This window comes from Lagenorhynchus albirostris, chromosome 6, assembly GCF_949774975.1.
Source record: "Lagenorhynchus albirostris chromosome 6, mLagAlb1.1, whole genome shotgun sequence".
NCBI classification, from domain to species: Eukaryota; Metazoa; Chordata; class Mammalia; order Artiodactyla; family Delphinidae; genus Lagenorhynchus; species Lagenorhynchus albirostris.
Genome location: NC_083100.1, coordinates 35013319 through 35037202, shown reverse-complemented (window position 1 = coordinate 35037202; position 23884 = coordinate 35013319). Strand labels below are relative to the sequence as shown.

General features: G+C 41.6%; 1 protein-coding gene across 5 annotated transcripts in view; it reads left to right on the top strand.

Moving 5' to 3' along the window:
• Window positions 1–13097, top strand: part of SPATS2L (spermatogenesis associated serine rich 2 like) — a 167580-nt gene extending 154483 nt beyond the window's left edge. For all 5 annotated transcript variants that reach the window (XM_060152371.1, XM_060152370.1, XM_060152372.1 and 2 more), the window contains 4 exons: window positions 5040–5149; window positions 7829–7931; window positions 10581–10801; window positions 12195–13097. In XM_060152371.1, the coding sequence (XP_060008354.1) occupies window positions 5040–5149; window positions 7829–7931; window positions 10581–10801; window positions 12195–12590 (830 nt within the window). In that variant the 3' untranslated portion in view covers window positions 12591–13097. The remainder of the gene's footprint in view (window positions 1–5039; window positions 5150–7828; window positions 7932–10580; window positions 10802–12194) is intronic.
• The last annotated feature ends 10787 nt before the right edge of the window (window positions 13098–23884 follow it).

Below are 23884 nucleotides of genomic sequence, written 5' to 3'. Positions count from 1 at the left end.
AGACCAGATCCTTCATTCTTTTAATATTTTTCTTGCCTGGCCCTTGGCCATAAATTCAGTAGTTATTTTATGGAAAATAGCTATCATTATTTTTGTTAGACAATTTTTCCAGATAATTTTAAACAACATTTTAGAATCTAAAATACAGCAGGTTTTATTAAATAAAACTAAATGTGATCCAGGGTTAAGCTGTGGAATATATAGATAGTTACACAATTCCTTTGACTGTGAAATTATTTTATTTTATTGACATTTGTTGATTTCTTCAGTAGCAGTAGATTACCCCATGACTTGGGATCTTCCCTGTTTCTCAGGTACAGCTTATTTTCCCTTTTCAGTTTCATATCCTAATGATAAAAATGTAACAGCCAACACAAACACAAATGTTTCTCTAGCACCAAATAGAAAGTTACCAGCACATCACTTTCTCAGAGTTTAACAGAGGGCCTCAGATTTCAAGCGCTCATTCTTCCTTCTTGGGACAGTAGTATTCAGTCCCAAGACCTGTGGAATTTGGGCATCTCTGGAGAGCATCCCCATTTTAAAACTCATTCAATCAGTAAACATTGACTGTGTGCTTCCTTGTGTGCTAAGCACTGGCAGAGAGAGGGACAAACGAGCAAACAGATGAATCTGGGACCTGCACTCATGGAGCTTTCAGGCTAGCTGAAACGGCTAGCTTGATTGACAGGGTTCCCCTAACTTCAGGAATCGGTCCTGGTTTAGAACTGCCCAGCGCCCTGGGGAAACCAATTTGCTTACCTTGGAGGTGAACAGAAATGAAATCAAATCCAGGTTCCATCTAGTTACTGGCTGTGTGACATTGAACTATTTTGTGAATTTCTAAAGTCAGGCTCCTAATCAGAAAATAGGGCATAAGAAGAGTGTCTATATCAAATAGTTATTAGCACAGTGCCTGACACGGTGTGTATAAAAAGAGAAAAGCTCATCTTAGTAGAGAGGTTAGTCCAACCCCGCAGAAAACAGAGGTCAGGGGGGTTATGCAGCCTCTCTCAGGTGACACACCTATGTCAACCATAAGTCTTCTCCATCGATAGAAAGAACCATTGAATTTCTCCCCACAAAGTGCTGAACTGTCTTTGCAACCACCATTTTGAGCTTCCTTATCTATGGTCTCAAGAGTATTTTCCACGTTTTCCATTTCCTGCACATGATATAAACCATATTTCCCCAATTATAACATAAGCTCCTATATCCCTCATGGCACCTAACACAAAGCTGAGAAGACTGTGGGTACTTCATTGTATTTCTTAAAAGAATTATTGTAATTAATTCAGTATCTACAGGCTGTGGGATCCAATATTAGTGAACGTGAACGTAATTGCAACAAGAGGGAGGTATATTCTAGATAAATGTATCTCACTTTAATAATAGTATTTGTGGGCTTCCCTGGTGGTGCAGTGGTTAAGAATCCACCTGCCAATGCAGGGGGACATGAGTTTGAGCCCTGGTCTGGGAAGATCCCACATGCCACGGAGCAACTAAGTCTGTGTGCCATAACTACTGAGCCTGCGCTCTAGAGCCTGGGAGCCACAACTACTGAGCCTGTGTGCCACAACTACTGACCCGGTGCTCTAGAGCCCATGCACCACAACTACTGAGCCCACGTGTCACAACTACTGAAACCCACGCACCTAGAGCCCGTGCTCCTCAACGAGAGAAGCCACCACGATGAGAAGCCTGCGCACTGCAAGGAAGAGTAGCCCCCGCTCGTCGCAATTAGAGAAGGCCCGCGTGCAGCAACGAAGACCCAGTGCAGCCAAAAATAAAATAAATAAAATATATAAATTTATTTTTTTAAATTAAAAAGAATAATAGTATTTGTAGTTAGGGTTTTTTAGGGTACTATTCTAAACAATTCACATAGGTTATTTCATTCAGTTCCACAATAACCCTGTGAGGGGTATATGATTATTACATTTTACAGATGAAGAAAGTAAGGATGCTGTCGTGCTATGATCTCAAACTTTGCCTGCCCAGGGAATTGGAGGCCTAGACAGGTGTGTTCTCAGAGTGTCAAATTTACTAGAGATGGGAAGAAAACATTACTTTATATTAACAGGAACATAGATCTATTATGAAGTAAAATGCAAAATTCACAAGAATTTTTAAGGAATTAAAAGGATTTCAAAGAACCTTTGTGCTTGAAGAGCTACTTGGGCCCCAGATTCTGGCCCCCCATCCCCCAGGATTTCAAGTATACCCTCTGCTAAGACATATTATTCAAGAAGCCCTAAAATTTTCCATGGTTCAAGTAATAAGAGCAAGCTTCTAATGTGTTCCAGAAACTTGAAGGAAATTATAAATCCTACAGAGCGAATGGATTTCAGCATACCAGATACTACATAAATAATACTAATCGAGTGTTGAATGCAGTGAAAATCTAAAGCCATATGGGACTGTCTCCCTCTACAAATTTCCAAAAGGATGGTGCTTTCAAAACATACTTACTATTCTATTTGAAATTATAGGATCAATGAATTTTAGGAACTGATCTGTTTCGGTTTTGCTTTCTGTTTCTGTGATTGATGTTTTTGAGGTGAAAATGTTGGCTTCCCCCCAGAGAATATTGGCTTTTGATCTCAAGTTTTAGGACTTTTTCATAATGAAAGTCTTTGAAATGTTAATGAGACTATATGTAAAACTCATCCCAACACTTGCTGATGCAAAGTGTTCATTCCCATGCACATTTGCATGAGTGTAAACTCAGAATTTATTGGTGATCTTGCACCTGCATTTCTATTTTAGGGCCCATTTATATCTATTTCTACAAAATCTTTTGTTTGGTATGAATGCTCAAATTCTACTTAATCAAAAAGAACAATTACCCCTAATTGTCACCAGTCCCACAAATGATCTGTTAAGAAAAGTCAGATCTGTTTATCCATGTAGTCTCTCAGGGTCCGTTGACCCCTTTACTAGCTGCTCATCAAAGCTGAGCCCTCAGCATTCTTATTTATCTTACTTTGCAACAGGAAAGTACCTCATTTCATCTTCCTACTCAAGAATCATTTTCTCATTCTCCAGGCTTTAGTCCCATCCATATGTTGAATTATATTGGGAAATAAATAATCAGTCAAAGGTATGAGTCCTAGATATTCTCAAGTGGTCCCTGTAGAAAAGGAACTTCTGCCTTTCTTTGCACATTCCTTTTAAGTAATGCATTGATTCATTCTTTGAATATTCCTTTTAAGTAATGCATTTATCCATTTGTTGGAATCGTTCATTCAGCAAACATATTGGGCACTCACTGTGTACCAGGCCCTAGGTATCCCAGACACAAAGAACTAAATGTGCAGTTTTTGCCAGGACTAGAGATGCCTGCTGTAGCCAGAAGTAACAATATTTTAAGAGCAACCAGAAATCCAGCTTTTGAATGGAATCACTTAACTTTCAAGTGTGGCTGATTTATTTGTAAAAGTAATGTGTGGACCAAACAAAATATATGTACCCTGTCACTGAAAGTGATAGCTGGCTACCTTTTTGTGACCTCTGGTCTGACTGGGTAACCTGGGACATCACTCAGTAATACATTTTCTACGTTCAGATGAAAATTCCTTTCGCTCCCATCATCAGGACAAGTTTTTCACTAGCTTCTCTGCACTCTGAAATGCTAGCAGGCACAATTCAGTCTGCCTAGCTACCTGGAATTGTACATGGGAGGCAGGGGGCGTCCCGGTAAATAATTAAAGCGTGATTAGAGCAGTTAGGCAGATGATTAGGCTTTATGAGTTATAGATTAGTTATTTTATTGACATCTCAACATTGGTATCAGCATAAAAAGATATTTCTCATCCTGTCTGAGGAATGGCTTATGGTTTGCAGGAAATCTTAACTCTTGATTGACTCTGAACTTCTTTTGGGGCTTCTGAAGCAACTATTTTTGACATTTATAAATTAAGAACTCTTAAAGTCAGAAGGCACCTTGTTTGGGCATTGGGCTGTGAATCTGGTCTAACAAAGCAGTTGACCCTTGTCCAGCCAAGAATGGAATGTGAATTCCACGTGCACATCGTATTAGTTAGGTGGACTTTTCTTTTGTTATAACTCAAAATCTTTGTCCAAAAGAAATGAAGGCAATTCATATGTGACTGGAATGAGAGAACTGCAAATCTTATCTATTATAAAATCAAACTTCTGGTTTAAATCTCACCCAATGTATTTGTATTCATTGCCTTTGAGCTCCATGGTCTTTTGGGAAACACACACACACAGACAATTAACCTGTGGGCTCCTACATCTACTTGAACCTTGAGTAGTTCATCTTGACAGGTGTGTGAAATGTGATGCCGAGAATTCCCTTGTGACTTCGCTGCATGTGCAGATGCTAGAGTGCACATGAATTCAGCTTAAGCAAGCTTTGACTCACCCTTGAAATTTTTCCATTGTGGACACTTATAACAAAAACTCTGGTCTGCAACTTCTCTCTGGTTGCAAAATGGAAACATATCTGCAGAGTAGCAAAAGCAGAGGCATTTTTTAGCTCACAAAAAGCTAATAAAGGAAAACTTTTATGTCATCTTTCAATAACACAGCTAGTTGCCCTAAATGAATATGTGTTAAAGTTCAGAGGGTCTGATGTTGTTAGAATTTGATAGTACAGCACATACAGAATAATGGTTTTTGCTGAGTGGACTCACTGTCTTTGCATTAGCATTCAGATAGGATTGTAATGGGTTTTTTTTTTCTTCTTGGAGATAGTTGTTCTGAGTAATGCACAAATCTAAAAGTCCAAACTAAGTAAGTGAGATCAGATGCCAGTGGGGAAAATGAAGAAGACTGTGGGTGTGCAGTGAATCAGAAAGGACCGTGTTTGGTTTGGGGCTTGGTGGATAAAGACATAAGGAAATGAGTGGTTGGTGATGAGCATCAAGGGCCAGCCCAGCTTAGTGACCAACTCAGAAAACAGCCATGGCCCAACAAAGCCAGTCTGTGGAGAGAGAACTGATCCAAGAAATTAGGTCGTTTCATATGTTTACATCTTTGGCCTTAATGTATTATTCCTTCTTATCTGGCAGTGGAAATCCTGACTGCTCGTCAAAAGAAAGCAGAAGAACTAAAGAGACTTACTGATCTAGCCAGTCAGATGGCAGAGATGCAGCTGGCCGAACTCAGGGCAGAAATTAAGGTCAGTTCTAAAATATCACAGCCTGAACCCTGAGCCAGAGTTCTGATCCCCATTACGTCTGTTCTGCATCCACAGAGTGCTGTTCTCTGAGGATCTAACATCAGACACCCAGCTGTCTTTCACAGGGTTGAAATCGAGAATACAGAAGGGTTAAAGAAACACCTAGTCACTATATTTAAGTAGACTATGTGTTGAAGGGCGATATCATTACAGAGGAGAGGTACAAGCTATTCTTTTAGCCAGTGGAACTGACCCAAATAAAATGTATTGAACCATAAATTATAGCTGGGAAGGGGAACATTATTTTCACCATATGTAATTTATGCATATGTATATAAACACACACACATGTGAACACACACTAAGTATGAACTTAGTATAACAGTAAGGATTCTAAAGAATGAACAATGTGTGGAGACTTCTTTCCTATACCCTTTTCTAGCTTACTTGCCCTTTTATTAAGAATACCACCCACAAATATGTATTTAGTGGATTTCTTCAGTTGCACGCAACAGAAGCTGACCCTGGCTAACCTCAAGAACAAGTAGAATTGGAAAGGACATGAGGGTAGCTCACCAAAGCAGAGTGTGCTCTGAAGACTCCAGGTTATAACTGGGCAGAAATGTTGGCAGCAGTAATTACCAGACACTCTTCAGGGCACCATCAGAGTGAGTGACCTCCAGATGTCATCACCCCTTGGGCCACCCCACTGGATTCAAATCCCAAACAGAGAGATTCTGATTGGCCTCCACTTGGGTCACATCCACCATTTGGCCAAGAGAGGTCTTGATTGAAAGACCCACCAACGCTGTGAATCTTGGAAACTGCATTGGGGTACAGTTACCAGAAGGAGAAATTGTTAGCAGAAAGGCAAAAACAAGTATCTACAACAAAATAGGAAGTTACAGTTTATAAATTTTCCCTTATCCTCATTTTCCCCAATACAGTAAACATACACACATGCACACGCACTCCAGCTTCTGACCGACTTCTAGGGAACTAGCATACTTTGAAGTCATATTGGTTGCTAGCTTTATAAGTAGGATTGTCTGCTCATCCCAGCATAACCACTGGTTGGGTATGGTAGAAAGTGGCAAGTGAGTTTGGTCCCCTCCATCCTGGTTAGGCATAAAAGAGAGCCCCATGGGGATGAGGATTTCCCCTGAAGGTTCTGAGAAGTTCTGTAGGTCTTTCCCTTCTCACCTGCTCTCCTGGTCTTTGTTTCCTCCAACCCAGTCAATTGCAGTGGCCTCCTGACTAGTCTTTCTGCATCCACTGTCTCCCTCCAGCCTGGTCATTCACCCTGAGACCAGAGTTATTAGAGCAGGTCTGGTCTCCCCCACTATGGTCTCCTCTTCCCTTCAAAATAAAATCCACCACTGGACTCCAGTATATATTTATTATGGCCACTGCTAATTAGTTTCAGTAGAACAAAACCCTTCGTCTTGTGGACACAGATGCACTTCTAATGTCACAGATGTTCCCTAGTCCCAAAGGAGATTAGAATGGGGAATGGGGCTGGTTGGCAGAACCCATCTTGATACCCAGAAAAACATCCTGGAAAGCCAAACAAACAAACACACACTTGTTTTGATAAATATGAAGTTGCCAGCTTCCTGGTCAACTGAAATCCACTCATCTTCCAAGTTTCACTTCTACCCATCAAAATCCCACTCATCGTAAAATGGTTGATAGCACAGGCTTTGGAGTGCAACAGTCCTGCTCTTGCAACCTTGGATAAATTACATATTCTCTTAGATTCTTAGAACCTCGATTCCCCCTTTGTAAATTACAGTTAGTTAGTACTGACTTCATAATAATGTGATCAGCTGAAAATGAGATTATCTGTTAAGAATTTGGCCCATGTCTGGTAAGTGTTCAATATTTTTTTTAATGTTCCAGCTAAAATGCTTCCTCTTACATAACTCTTTACCCATTCCCCTCAGTAGGAAATAATTTCTTCCTCTTTCATATTCCTAAAGCACCTACTACATTCTACGTTATATTGTATCTTGTGGTATCTGTCTCTCTTGCCATGTGGTAAACTCCCTGGTAGATCACAGAGGGACTGACTTATAGTTATTTCTGTATTGCTCACTCTGTCATCTACACATAGATCTTAATTTTAAATGAACTGAAAAGTAATCTCTTTCCCACTTCCTTTAACAGCACTTGAAATTCTACCATTCAAGATAATGGTTTCTAGTTATCGATACTGAAGGCTTTTTGGACTTCCTGGTACCCTATTAAAATGGAGACGGACGTCTAGGAAGGATGACATGCCTTCTCATGAGGAGTGATACCTTAGGAGGCCATTGGCCAGATTAGGAAGACTGCCAGAAGGCAATCCCGTAATTATAACAATAGGACAGGAACAATAGGACAGGAAGTGCTAGAAGGAGGGCGTGTGGTGCTAAAAGGTTTAAGTAGATGAGTCCAGACACACATTTTGCCTGTACAGACAGGACCCACACGTGTTTCCCAGAAGAAGAAGGTGACCGTGCTCCAGGCAGGCCAAAACCAAGCCTGCTTTAACAGAGCCTCCCAGTGACAGAGCTGGCATGCTTCCCCACCTGGGGATGCTTTCACATCATCAGTGGTGGCGGGAGAGCCGAGAATGGACCAGCAGCATGCCTCAGTCATTTCTGCAATCATGGGTCTCCTGTCTCTTCCCTACAGCACTTTGTCAGCGAGCGTAAATATGATGAAGAGCTTGGGAAAGCTGCCCGGTTCTCCTGTGACATTGAACAGCTAAAGGCCCAAATCATGCTCTGTGGAGAAAGTGAGTTTTGCATACTTTCTAAGTAATTCTGTGTGCATAAGCCTGGTGCTATTTGGAGTTGATATCAGAAATGTCAGGTGTGCGGTCCCCCAGGGGGCTAAAGTGAGGTCTAAAGAGATTTAATGATCTAAGGTCGTGACACAAGTCGCTAAAAATGTCAAGATCCGAACTTCGAGTCTTCAAATGCCACTGCCCCATCAGTAAATCCCCAGGATTTATTAAGCGGAACAGAACAGGTCAACTAGTTTATATCTTTCGCAAACTTTTCTTAAGCACTGCCAGATCAACTGCCTCTCTGATTTCAAACTGCCTGGTTCTATAGAGACCTGTTACAGGGAGAGGGAGTCTCCCTAACGAGTCTGAGAACAATGGGCTACTGTCGTGAAGGGCCCAGCTGTCGTGTGTGTGTGTGTGTGTGTGTGTGTGTGTGTGTGTGTGTGTCACACACGCTGCTCAGCAGTGCCTGACTGAGCCTCTCCCTTAATTAGAGCAGTTAACATGCAACAAAATTGCCTGATCCTTTTTCCCCTGCTCCAGCCCACCCACCAGGGGAGGTGGGAATGAGCACCAAAGTGGCTTCAAGGACGCCACAAGGAGGAAGGAACAACTGGTGAAGGACATGGAATATCTACAGCCTCGTAGTGAGCTGAAAAATTGAGATTTGGCTTCACTTTTTTTTTTCAAAGTGGAAATTGCATGTTTTTCTGAGTATAAAAAATATAAGCTTGATCTAAAAATTACAAGCTATATAAAATAGAACATGACATTACTTTTGTGGCCCCATCACACTTTTTATGCACGTATATCTACTGTGTAAATTATACAGTATACTTAATTATACTACATCATTTACTATACTATACAATATACATATATAGTAAGAGAATTTGCTTTTATCATTTCACAATATATGGCTGACATTTTTCCATGTCAATGTATTTAACCCGTAATTTATTTAAATATAATTGGCATAATCAGTCCCTTGATTGTGGACATTTAGGTTGCTTCCAGTTTTTCACCATTAAAATAACACTGCTGTGAGCATCCTTGCTCACATATCTTTGGCAATTATCTGAATTCTTGACTGCATTTCTTTTAAATTATTTTTTTTCTATATACTCCCTCCCTTATGAATCTACCCCACTTGCCATTCTCCATCCCCAGATTTTGCCTCACCTCTAAAAAACCAGACTCTCTGATTCACAGTTGGAAATTTAACTGCCTATCCTAGTTGCCACTCCAGGCTGATAATGGGCAAGACCCTGATGCCAAGTGACTCTGCCACCATCTGAGGAGGGGAGGGCGGTGTAGCGTCACCTGCTCTCCTCCAGAGCCCTCCAGTGCCATCTAGTGGGAGGAACCATCCCTTACCGAATCCCAGGTGTCCACATTGGAAGCCAGCCTCCCTTGTTGGAGACAGGAGTCCTTGAAAGGCCCTTTTCTTCTCAGCTTTGTTGAGAGCACATGGAAAGCCCACAGCTACTGAACCGGAAATAGTAATGACCCCTGTGAAAGTGAATCTAGTTAGCAAAGAACCACTAAAATCCCCTCGTCATGTTTGGACAGTACCCGACGTGCCATCACACCTTACCTGTCAAATGAAGGGACTAGAGATTCATCCCTGTCCTTTCCATTTCTAATGTCCTGTGATCCCTATTCACACTCCAAATCCTCAGGAAGAATGCTAGGATTAAGTCTGATCCAACACAGGTAGCAGAGAAAATTGCTTTTAAAAACTGGTGACAATTTTTTAAGATTCAGAGGTCTTGCTGTCCAGACGGGCAGTCAAATTCTGGTGAACTATGAGAGGAAAGTCATGATTATGTCCTTAAGTTGATTCCCTCCGGCCCTGATTCAGCATAATCACACAGAAACATCCCATCAAAAACCACCCCTTTCAAAACCAGTGGGAAGACCTGTCCGAGCCCTGCCGGGGATCTGTCTGATTAGCTTGCGTGGACTTTAGCATTGGAATTGTTGTTAGCATTGGAATTGTTGCAGATTTGCAGTGGGGCTGTAGAAAATGGAGTTGATAAAAGGCCAGATAATGTAACTCTAATGGAATATAGAAGATGCTTTGGGGCATCTTTTGGGCCGGCAGGCATGGCCGTAAGGTCAGGGGATATATACCACCCCAGGGTGACAAAATTCCTGACACCTGGCATCATCCCATCTGAAGCTCTCAAAATATTGTGGCTCTGACCAGCCAAGTGTCCGTGTACCTCTAGGTTTTTCTGCATCTCTGCAACACCAACGGGTCTAGGGATATGACAAGAACGGCAAGAACAGGTTTGGTAATGGGGAACCCAAGAGGCAGAGTACCTTTGTGGACAGGGCTGAGAGGGCACTTCGGGGTTTCATTATCCCTCTTCCCTTGGTGATTCTTGACCTAAGGCATAATATTAAAGGTGCTCAGATCTGTCTCATTTCCTACAAATGTCTCCCAACCTGAATGATTATGCTATTCAGTGATTCTCACAGAAGACATTTGGTGGTCTCCAAGCACCTAGGTGCTTTTTCAAATGATATCTTTCCAAAAGAAAAACAAAAACAAAAACTTAATGTTTTTATGAAGCTCCTGCCAATTTCTCCATCTCCTAATGGGTTACCGAGGCACAGCCCCTAACACCAAGTGCTTTCTTGTTGCAGTTACACATCCAAAGAACAACTATTCCTCAAGAACTCCCTGCAGCTCCCTGCTGCCACTGCTCAACGCTCACGCGACCACCTCTGGGAAACAGAGTAACTTCACCAGAAAATCATCCAATCACAACAAGCCCTCCGAGGGTAAAGCAGCAAACCCCAAACTGGCGAGCAACCTTCCCACCACCGCTGACAGCTCTCACCAGGCTGTGCCGGCTAATAAGCAGGTAAACTGCTCCAGGGAGGCCACCTTGCCCTGCTTCCAGGAGTCCCGCAGACCCTAGTGCATTGCCTGGGCAAGAAACCACTCGTTTGCAAAGAAAACAGCCACCACTAGTCACACCCAGGCTCCGCCCACCCCCAGCAGCAGCCCGACCTCCAGAGCCTCCTTCTGCCAGTCCGGCCTCCCAGAGCTCCCCCGGTCCCATCCGGTCCCCATTTCATAGGCGCTGTCCCCTGTGGAGGAAGTGGTCTTCACACACTTGACAGCATCAGCAAAGAGTCCACCTAAATGAGACGGTGCTTCTCATGCCTTGAGTGCCACCCAGGTCCTCGTAACTGGCCCACATGTGGAAGGGACTCACACAGACATGGGAACAAGATTCAGAACCTGGCCACTGACACCATTAGTGAGAAGAAATCTGACATGTTTTTTATGATCCTTTAACTCCCATTTATGTCTAGTTTTTCTGTAAGAGGCCAAAGTTAGTTCAAACTGCACTTTCTTCTCTTGGGCTTTCAATAAAGAGAATACATTTCAAAATGACATTATTAATTCTTATCTACTATGACCCTTAAAAATAGAAGTATCCAAAAGGACAGTCTTCTCTCCTTCTGCTTCTCCACTATATCCTTGAGAAGTGATTTCCTCCTTATCATTAGAGAATGACCAAGAAATGGGTTTTGATGATTCAGAAGCTGGGAATGCTATAAAGACATTTTTCCTGAGCTCTCAGAAAGAGAGCTTGAATAAAGAGACTTTTTTTTTTTACGCATTCCAAAATGCTGGTTTTCTAACAAGTGCCCTGTTGGATTTTGTGGTCTTGGTCTTTTAGAATTCTCATTAGTGACTGTGACAGGCATTTCTCTGGCCCCAGATATCTTCATGAACTTTAAAATAGCACTTGGACAAGGAGTATTTCATACAGTCATAGATTCAAGATCATAACCAGATCTGTTTCACTTGTCTAAATACAGCTTCATAGCTTTTTTTCTTTGCTTATTATTGTTTTTTTTTTTTTTGCGGTATGCGGGCCTCTCACTGCCGTGGCCTCTCCCGTTGCGGAGCACAGGCTCCAGACGCGCACGCCCAGCAGCCATGGCTCACGGGCCCAGCCGCTCCGCGGCATGTGGGATCTTCCCGGACTGGGGCACGAACCCGTGTCCCCTGCATCGGCAGGCGGACTCTCAACCACTGCGCCACCAGGGAAGCCCCGCTGCTCTTTTAAGCTCGAGGATTCTATCAGCTTGACCTCATTTGCATGTTGTCACATTCTTCTGGGGTGTAAAAAAGCTTACCTGTGACTTAGAGATTTGGTTTCCCTGATGTCTACTGATGTCATCTGACGTTTGTTGGCATCTAATACCTCTATTTTTTTTTTTTTTTTTTTTTTTTGGTAGAATGGGTCTTCTAGCCAAAGACGAAGATTTAATCCGCAGTATCACAACAACAGGCTAAATGGCTCTGCGAAGCCCCAGGGCAGTGGTAACGAAGCTGATCCGATGGGGAAGGGCAACAACCGCCATGAACACAGAAGACAACCACACAACGGCTTCCGTCCCAAAAACAAAGGCAGCACCAAAAACCAAGAGGCCTCTTTGGGAACCAAGACCCCCGAGGCTGCAGCCCATCCAGAAAAGCCCCGACGAAGGCAGCACGCTGCAGACAACTCAGAGGCCAGGCCTTTCCGGGGAAACGTCTCTAGGGTTTCACAGTGCAATCTCTGCCCCACGAGAATAGAAGTTTCCACAGATGCCGCGGTTCTCTCCGTCCCAGCTGTGACGTTGGTGGCCTGAGCTAGGAGAGAAAAAAAAAAAAAAGCCGTTTTCATTCAGTTTCTGTTCCCTGCCCGAGGTGCTGACCCAATTCGCTGCCAAAAGAGAGTCAATCCGAATATACAAACCCTGTACGGCTGTGTCATCCTCTCTTAATCATTTTTTCTAATTCTAATAATCAGCTCTAGCTTGCTTCATAACTTTCATGGCTTTGCTTGATATGTTGGCGCTTTTTCTCATCAAGACTTTGCAGCATTTTAGCCAGGCAGTATTTACTCATTTGTTAGGAAAATCAAGTTGTGGCTAAAGATCAGAGGCTCAGTAGCAACCTATGTTGTAGCAGTGATGTCAGTCCATTGATCGTCTTTAGAGAGTTAATGTTGAAAACAAAATTCTTATTGATCAGACAAACTTGATCTGCTGAAGACACGTGCGCTTTTCTAGAGTTTAACATCTGGTGTTTTTCTGAAAAATATATATATACATATATTGCTTTATTTGAAACAAATTAAAATATGCTGCATTTGACACCTGGCTTGTTTTTTTTCTTTTTAATTTATGCCCACTTTATCATCCAGTGTACTAGGTAGTACTTTCAAGAAAACTTTAGAGACTAGAAGTTTTGTGGCACAGAGCTCTGAACAATACTGTTTCTCTCGGGACAGGTAACCTTTTGGAAAAAACAATGCCTGACAATGGCCCTGCCAGTACGTTACACGCATATAGATGGATGTGCACCCCGATCATCTTAGACACAACACGGTAGTTTGGAAACCTTGGTTGCAAGTAATATAAACCTTAGCCTCGTTGAAACAATAAAGAAAAGGTATTGGTTTAGTGGCTGCAAAGCCCAGTATCAAAGTATGCCTTGGGTCCAAATGGATCAGGACTCTAGCCCCTTTCTCCTGGTTATCTCAGCTCTCCCTTCCTCCTTGGGCTGACATTGTATTCAGAATGGTGGCAAATAGCTGCCTCACTCCTAAGAGTCATGTCCACCCCTACACTTTCCAGAAGAAAAGAGAAGCTCTCCAGGTAGCGTCCACATGGAGCAAGTGTCTTTCTCAAAAGTCCCAGCGGAAAAAAAAAAAAAAAGAATCTCACAATGTGTGATGTACCAATTGGGGGATTCAAATGCTATTCCGTTTGGGGCTTCCCTGGTGGCGCAGTGGTTGAGAGTCCGCCTGCTGATGCAGGGGACACGGGTTCATGCCCCGGTCCTGGAGGATCCCACATGCTGCGGATTGGCTGGGCCCGTGAGCCATGGCCGCTGAGCCTGCGCGTTTGGAGCCTGTGCTCAGCAACGGGAGAGGCCACAACAGTGAGAGGCCCGCGTACCGGAAAAAAAAAAAAAAAAAAAAAAAAGTCCCAGCGAGGGTCTTGCATATCATTGGCCCAGACTACTAGTAGGCTTGTCCCTCAACCAATCAGCAAATGACATGCTAATTAGCATAGACTAATCAGAGCCCACCCCCAAGCTGGGTTGTGGCCGGCTGCCCAGAAGCACAGGGGCTGTGTGCAGCAGGGCTCCTGTTACCTGAGGAAGGGAGAGGGGATACCGGGGGCCCACATCCCAAGAAGCCCCAAGTCCCCTGTCTTGGAGGGCAAGGCAGCTCAGTTTGGCCACTGCTTGCATCGAAATTCCATGTGTCCTACAGATGTGTTGGCCTCTTTCAAGTTCAAATGCTTATTTTCAACTCAAAGTTAACATTTTTTCTGGCAGCCCAGGTTCAGTGGCTCTCTTCCACAGAGCAGCCCCGAGCACCTGAGCCTGCACACCACGCAAGCATCCGTTTCTTCTTTTGCCAAGTGCAGGGAGGATGTTTGCTCTCTCTGGAGAGAAACTTCTGAGGTCTCTGGGTGTACCCAGAGATTTAATAGGAATTTTATATTATTTTATTTTTGAATTTATTTTATTTTTTTTATACAGCAGGTTCTTATTAGTTACCTATTTTATACACATCAGTGTATATCTGTCAATCCCAAGCTCCCAATTCATCACACCACCACCACCCCCGCCGCTTTCCCCCCTTGGTGTCCATACATTTGTTCTCTACTTCTGTGTCTCTATTTCTGCCCTGCAAACCAGTTCATCTGTACCATTTTTCTAGGTTTAATAGGAATTTTAAATGTTAAGTCACATTCCAGGAAGGAAGGAAGGTTTGTTCGTTCAAATAAGAAAGATAAATGTTCAGGACTGCAATCTCCATTTATTCCATCTGAGGCCCTGGATTTATATTTTATAAGACAGGAGGACTTTGCACAAATTTTGTGTGCCAAGATTTGGCTCACCACAGAAAAATGTCAGTTCAAAAACAGCTTTAAAGATGAGTCAAATGATTATTGCAACAGGAAAATGACGGGTTTGCCAGGTCAGGAGCACACCTGCCTTTGTCAGGGTGGACCCTCCACCCTCAACCTTGACGTACCCATCATGCTGTTCTTAGGGTTAAGAAAGCTCAGCCACATTCCTAAGCACGTAGCAAACGCTCCGGGTCACTGAAAAGAAACAAAAAAGAACGCTAAGAAATATTCAGACCTGTCTATGATTTTTTCCTAGATTTTTGCCTTTCTTGTAGACCCTGGGCATGTAAGCATTCACCAGTGTGCATCTTTGAAATGGTAATTTCAATATTTTAGTCCCAGTGTCAGTCCACTGAAATACTATATTACATATCTTCATCTGTTCCGGTGGAATCATTGGTGTGATCCTAGAAATCTGGGTTGAATTCTGCCATTCTTTTAAGATATTTTAAACTTCTTCAAAAAAAAAATCCACGGGCTATGGGCACTCTAATCTCTCTACTTAATGCACAGTAGCCAGAAGAATAGATTCTTTTCTCTTAAACACTTCTCTAGTAGAGATTAAACCATTTTGATACCTGTGAAGATTGAATAACTTCAAAACTCACCTACATTGTACCACCAAGACTCCATCCGTTAAAGGCAAAACCTCCCTGTTGGGTTCCCAATTACATTCCAAATTTACATTTCGTTTGAGAATCTCTACATACGCCAGCTCTGTGCCGTTGACCCTATTCTAGGGGTGCTGAGTACAGCAAGGCTCAGAAGGTTAAACACAAGTTGGTGCAAAATTCACCCTCAATAAAGGCTATACAAGAGTTTGTGGGGAAGAAATTAGCCCATACTATATCCAATTTAGAGCTCAGTTCAATTCTGCTGGCATCAGAAAACGAGATTTTAATTTAACATTCTTAGGGAAGCAACATCAAATGAGGTTAATGATGTAAATTAGCAGAGGAAAGCGACATGCAGATTTTTACTGAAGTAAGAGATTTGGGAATTCTGACTCTGAAAGCCTCAATCTCGATTTAACCATGAGAAGAGGGAATCCGGCCTGGACAGTTCTTTTCCTAGGGCAAGGTGGGGGTGGGGTGAGGTGAGGGGCGGGGAGAAGGGGGAACAACGGAGACAGCTAGGGAGATGCCTGAATTCAATAGTACCTTTGACTAAGCTTCCTCCTTCCCTCCATCCCTCCCTTTTGATGCTGTATCCTACGCTGTCCGTTTAGAGTGCCCTCTTGTGTCTGGAGACGGGAACATTTTCATTTCTCAGCAGACATTCTGGTGGCAGCATCCATAAAATATGTAATGGCACCTTTCTTTTAACCACACTTGCTTCAGAGCCTATACCTGGAATTCAGGCACAGGTGGGCTAGAGTTCCAGATTGCCCCCAGGTGCCAAAAAAATGAAGCAAAGGAGAAAGAAACAGTCACTCCCAAATTTCCTAAACAAACCATAAAATAGCAAAAGATAATAAATAATAATTATTCAACTGATTAATACATTGCTCTCGAATTTTCCTGAAAGTACTGAGCCATCTTAACTGATCTAATTTTGTGAGAAAAAATATGAAGAGTTGCTAGGTCCCAGGATTTCCCTTGTTAGCTCAAGGATTTGAGGCACAATTTTAATACTATTCATTGTAAACTGTTAAAAGGATTTTTTTTTCATCCTTTTCCCAACAAACCTTTATAACGCCTAAAGAAGTTTTCTGTCTGTTCTTTGTTTCCAAGAACCAAGTCCCCAAGCCTTGGAGGCAGATCAGCCCAAACCAGAGTTTAATCTCATTACAGCAGCCCCTCAGGCAAAGGAACTCCCATCTGTACCCAGTCATGCTATCTGAGAAACACACAAGTTTCTCACAAATTGTTTTTGGTGATTGATTTTCAGAAGTCCCCTTGTTTGTGAACTCTACAGCTCAGAAGAGTTTTCAGTGCTACCACTAAGTTCAAGTTACACAGGAGAAGTTACTGCACACAGTTTTTAGAGAATATATAAATTCAATGGCAAATTTATTTGCTTGAGAGAGTATGTAGATTCTGGCAAAAAAAAAAAAAAGTATTTCAGAACCATGACTACAACCAGGACCAAAGACTCTCTACAGAAAATAAGTGTAAAAAAGCACTTCCTGGAGCGGTCCCACCCCCTGCGCCCAGAACGGAGCCCGCATTTCCGCAGAGCTGGAATTTCTGGTTTGGGGACTCTTCCCTCTGCCGTCACTGAACTGCCCCGGAGCTCTGGAGGGGCCTCAGCAGCCGAAGCCACGACAGCCCTGGGGACCGTGGGCCAGGAAAACAGCAGAAGCAAGAACTACAATCCTGCAGCCTGTGGAACAAAAACCACATTCACAGAAAGATAGACAAGATGAAAAGGCAGAGGGCTATGTACCAGATGAAGGAACAGGATAAAATCCCAGAAAAGCAACTAAATGAAGTGGAGATAGGCAACCTTCCAGAAAAAGAATTCAGAATAATGATAGTGAAGATGATCCAGGACCTCGGAAAAAGGATGGAGGCAAAGATCGAGAAGATGTAAGAAATGTTTAACAAAGACCTAGAAGAATTAAAGAACAAACAAACAGAGATGAAAAATACAATAACTGAAATGAAAACTACACTAGAAGGAATCAATAGCAGAATAACTGAGGCAGAAGAACGGATAAGTGACCTGGAAGACAGAATGGTGGAATTCACTGCCACGGAACAGAATAAAGAAAAAAGAATGAAAAGAAAGGAAGACAGCCTAAGAGACCTCTGGGACAACATTAAACACAACAACATTCGCATTATAGGGGTCCCAGAAGGAGAAGAGAGAGAGAAAGGACCCGAGAAAATATTTGAAGAGACTATAGTCGAAAACTTCCCTAACATGGGAAAGGAAGTAGCCACCCAAGTCCAGGAAGTGCAGAGAGTCCCATACAGGATAAACTCAAGGAGAAACACGCCGAGACACATAGTAATCAAATTGGCAAAAATTAAAGACAAAGGAAAATTATTGAAAGCAGCCAGGGAAAAGGACAAATAACATACAAGGGAACTCCCATAAGGTTAACAGCTGATTTCTCAGCAGAAACTCTACAAGCCAGAAGGGAGTGGAATGATATAATTAAAGTGATGAAAGGGAAGAACCTACAACCAAGATTACTCTACCCAGCAAGGATCTCATTCAGATTCTATGGAGATATCAAAAGCTTTACAGACAAGCAAAAGCTAAGAGAATTCAGCACCACCAAACCAGCTCTACAACAAATGCTAAAGGACCTTCTCTAAGTGGGAAACACAAGAGAAGAAAAGGGCCTACAAAAACAAACCCAAAACAATTAAGAAAATGGTAATAGGAACATATATATGGATAATTACCTTAAACGTGAATGGATTAAATGCTCCAACCAAAAGACACAGGCTCACTGAATGGATACAAAACCAAGACCCATATATATGCTGTCTACAAGAGACCCACTTCATACCTAGGGACAAATACAGACTGAAAGTGAGGGGATGGAGAAAGATATTCGATGCAAATGGAAATCAAAAGAAAGCTGGAGTAGCAATACTCATATCAGATAAAATAGACTTTAAAATAAAGAATGTTACAAGATACAAGGAAGGACACTACATAATGATCAAGAGATCAATCCAAGAAGAAGATATAACAATTATAAATATATATGCACCCAACATAAGAGCACCTCAATACATAAGGAAACTGCTAACAGCTATAAAAGAGGAAATTGACAGTAACACAATAATAGTGGGGGACTTTAACACCTCACTTACACCAATGGACAGATCGTCCAGACAGAAAATTAATAAGGAAACACAAGCTTTAAATGACAGATAGATTTAATTGATATTTATAGGACATTCCATCCAAAAAGAGCAGGTTACACTTTCTTCTCAAGTGCTTACGGGACATTCTCCAGGATAGATAAAATCTTGGGTCACAAATCAAGCCTCAGTAAACTTAAGAAAATTGAAATCATATCAAGCATCTTTTCTGACCACAACTCTATGGGAATAGAAATCAATTACAGGGAAAAAAATGTAAAAACACAAACACATGGAGGCTAAACAATACGTTACTAAATAACCAAGAGATCACTGAAAAAATCAAAGAGGAAATCAAAAACTACCTAGAGAAAAATGACAATGAAAACACGATGATCTAAAACCTATGGGATGCAGCAAAAGCAGTTCTAAGAGGGAAGTTTACAGCAATACAAGCCTACCTCAAGAAACAACAAAAATCTCAAATAAACAATCTAACCTTATACCTAAAGGAACTAGAGAAAGAAGAACAAACAAAACCCAAAGTTAGTAGAAGGAAAGAAATCATAAAGATCAGAGCAGAAATAAATGAAATAGAAACAAAGAAAACAATAGCAAAGATCAATAAAACTAAAAGATTGTTCTTTGAGAAGATAAACAAAATTGATAAACCTTTAGCCAGACTCATCAAGAAAAAGAGGGAGAGGACTCAAATCAATAAAATTAGAAATGAAAAAGGAGAAGTTACAACAGACACTGCAGAAATACAGAGCATCCTAAGAGACTACTACAAGCAACTCTATGCCAATAAAATGGACAACCTGGAAGAAATGGACAAATTCTTAGAAAGGTATAACCTTCCAAGACTGAACCAGGAAGAAATAGAAAATACGAACACACCAATCACAAGTAATGAAATTGAAACTGTGATTAAAAATCTTCCAACAAACAAAAGTCCAGAAACAGATGGCTTCACAGGTGAATTCTATCAAACATTTAGAGAAGAGCTAACACCCATCCTTCTCAAACTCTTCCAAAAAATTGCAGAGGAAGGAACACTCCCAAACTCATTCTATGAGGCCACCATCACCCTGATACCAAAACCAGACAAAGATACGACAAAAAAAGAAAATTAAAGACCAATAACACTGATGAATATAGATGCAAAAATCCTGAACAAAATACTAGCAAACAGAATCCAACAACACATTAAAAGGATCATACACCATGATCAAGTGGGATTGATCCCAGGGATGCAAGGATTCTTCAATATATGCAAATCAATCAATGTGATAAACCATATTAACAAACTGAAGAATAAAAACAATATGATCATCTCAATAGATGCAGAAAAAGCTTTTGACAAAATCCAACACCCATTTATGATAAAAACTCTCCAGAAAGCGGGCATAGAGGGAACCTACCTCAACATAATAAAGGCCATATATGACAGACCCACAATAAACATCATTCTCAATGGTGAAAAACTGAAAGCATCTCCTCTAAGATCGGGAAAAAGACAAGGATGTCCACTCTCACCACTATTATTCAACATAGTTTTGGAAGTCCTAGCCATGGCAATCAGAGAAGAAAAAGAAATAAAAGGAATACAAATTGGAAAAGAAGAAGTAAAATTGTCACTGTTTGCAGATGACATGATACTATACATAGAGAATCCTAAAGATGTCACCAGAAAACTACTAGAGCTAATCAATGAATTTGGTAAAGTTGCAGGATATGAAATTAATGCACAGAAATCTCTTGCATTCCTACACACTAATGACGAAAAATCTGAAAGAGAAATTAAGGAAACACTCCCATTTACTACTAAAACAATAAGAATAAAATACCTAGGAATAAACCTACCTAGGGAGACAAAAGACCTGTATGCAGAAAACTATAAGACACTGATGAAAGAAATTAATGATGATACCAACAGTTGGAGACATATACCATGTTCTTGGATTGGAAGAATAAATATTGTAAAAATGACTATACTACCCAAAGCAATCTACAGATTCAGGGCAATCCCTATCAAATTACCAATGGCATTTTTTACAGAACTAGAACAAAATATCTTAAAATTTGTATGGAGACACAAAAGACCCCGAATAGCCAAAGCAGTCTTGAGGGAAAAAAACGGAGGTGGAGGAATCAGACTCCCTGACTTCAGACTATACTACAAAGCTACAGTCATCAAGACAATATGGTACTGGCACAAAAACAGAAATATAGATCAATGGAACAGGATAGAAAGCCCATAGATAAACCCACACTCCTATGGTCAACTCATCTATGACAAAGGAGGCAAGGACATACAATGGAGAAAAGACAGTGTCTTCAATAAGTGGTGCTGGGAAAACTGGACAGCTACATGTAAAAGAATGAAATTAGAACACCCCCTAACACCATACACAAAAATAAGCTCAAAATGGATGAGAGACCTAAATGTAAGACCAGACACTATAAAACTCTTAGAGGAAAACATAGGAAGAACTCTCTTTGAAATAAATCACAGCAAGATCTTTTTTGATTCACCTCCTAGAGTAATGGAAATAAAAACAAAAATAAACAAATGGGACCTAATGAAACTTAAAAGCTTTTGCACAGCAAAGGAAACTACAAACAAGATGAAAAGACAACCGTCAGAATGGGAGAAAGTATTTGCAAACGAATCAACGGACAAAGGATTGTCCGTTGTCTCCAAAATATATAAACAGTTCATGCAACTCAATATTAAAAAAGCAAACAACCCAATCCAAAAATGGCAGAAGACCTAAATAGACATTTCTCCAGAGAAGACATACAGATGGCCAAGAAGCACATGAAAAGCTGCTCAACATCACTAATTATTAGAGAAATGCAAATCAAAACTACAATGAGGTATCACCTCACACCAGTTAGAATGGGCATCAACAGAAAATCTACAGACAACAAATGCTGAAGAGGGTGTGGAGAAAAGGGAACCCTCTTGCACTGTTGGTGGGAATGTAAATTGATACAGGCACTATGGAGAACAGTATGGAGGTTCCTTAAAAAACTAAAAATAGAATTACCATATGATCCAGCAGTCCCACTACTGAGTATATACCCAGGGAAAACCATAATTCAAAAAGACACATGCACCCCAATGTTCATTGCAGCACTATTTACAATAGCCACGTCATGGAAGCAACCTAAGTGTCCACTGACAGATGAATGGATAAAGAAGATGTGGTACATACATACAATGCAATATTACTCAGCTATAAAAAGGAATGAAATTGGGTCATTTGTTGAGAAGTGGATGGATCTAGAGACTGTCATACAGAGTGAAGTAAGTCAGAAAGAGAAAAACAAATATCATATACTAACGCATATATGGGGAACCTAGAAAAATGGTACAGATGAACCGGTTTGCAGGGCAGAAATTGAGACACAGATGTAGAGAAGAAACATATGGACACCAAGGGGGGAAAGTGGTGGGGGAGGGTGGTGGTGGTGTGATGAATTGGGAGATTGGGATTGACATATATACACTAATATGTATAAAATAGGTAACTAATAAGAAACTGCTGTATAAAAAAAAAGAATTTGTTTTGCCAATAAAAAAATATAAATAAAAATAATAAATTCTTTTTCAGCTTCAAAAAACAAAAAAGCACTTCCTGTCAAAAACAGAAAACTATTCTATTTTTTTAACTTAAGTTTGAGTTAGATTTACTTATTCCCAGCCTTTTGAGAGAACACACACTTTTTGTAAATTATTGTCATCAAGCTGTCCAATAATGTCATTACCCCTCTGCTAATGCCTGAGACACAGTAGGTACTCAGTAAATACAAGGAAGAGAGAGCAGCTATGAAAGAATGACCCCTAGTATTTCTCTCATACTCCTAGAAAATTCTGGACTCTAAGTGGCTCATGCAAAATAATCCAGTACATCAATTCTAGAGAAGGTGGGAAGAGAGCAGCAGCAAAAGTTCTGACCCTGGTGCAGACTGCCTGGATTCACATTGGGCCTCACCACCTGCTGGCTGTGTAAACACGTTTCTAAACATCTCAATACCTCCGTTTCTCCATGGGTAATTGAGACAAATAACCATACCTACCTGGAAGGATTGTTACAAGGATTGAATAAATTAATCTTTGCAAAGCACTTGGAGTAATGCCTGGTACTTTGTAGGGAGACAGCATCCACAGAGTAATGTGACTGGAGACACTTTATAAATTTATATGGGGAAGCTTTATATAGAGAGAAATGCATGTATATACGAAGTAATTATTAGTAAGGGGATTAGCTACTAAAGAAAACAGGAATAGCAGGTACTGGGATGGCTATTACTAGAGCTTGAGGCAGAGGAAAGAACAAGTTTGGGAGAACTCCCTGCCCCACCCACCCCTGCCCCCAAGGCTGAGACTCTGACCTTGTGAGGGAGGGTGACCCTGTGGCCCCAGTAGAGGCCAAGAAGCCCCCTGAAGTACTGGCAAGGGAGAAGCCCCGCCCCCCAGGGCACTGGAGAACCGAGGAGCTTTCCCTGGAGGAGCTGGCCGACTCACCAGGGGGCCACCTGCAGGGGTGCCACGGAACCCACTGGGAATCCTGCTGGGGCGCCAGCAAAACTTGCCAGGAAGCTTCCTGCAGGAGTGTTGTTGAATTATCTGGGGAGCCAGCCAGGAGACCCACGGGACAGGAAGCTGCTGCTGCTGAAACTTGGACCCGTTGGGGTTCCCATATTCCAGCCAAGCACCCGTTGCAGGAGCAAGAACACAGGGACACTCATGGAACCAGGAAAAAGCCCCCTCCTGCTGCAGTGTCCCTCCAGTGACAAAGCCAGCTGGCTAAAGGGAAGTGCTTAGGGGGTCCAGCTCCAGGATCACAGCAGGGCAGTGAAGAGTAGATTTGGAACCAAGAGGCAAAGAGTTGATACCTGGCATACCCTTAGAAAGCACTAGAACAGTATTTGATAACTAAATCTAAAACAAATAAACAGTATTTGATAAATAGCTATGAGGCACACAAATTTTCTAAGTCCTGGCTAGCTCATCTCTGGGAGGAATGTCAAGCTCCTATAAGAAGGGGTCTAAAATAGTGCTTAAAGGCCTGGACTTGAGTAAGATGACATACACGTGAATCCTGCCCTTGCTTCATACTAGATGCAAGGCGGCTTACCAAACCCCTCTGTGCTTCAGTTTCTCCATCTGAAAAATGGGGATAATAATATACCTACATTATTGGGTTGCTGTATTAAATAAGTTAACAAATAAAG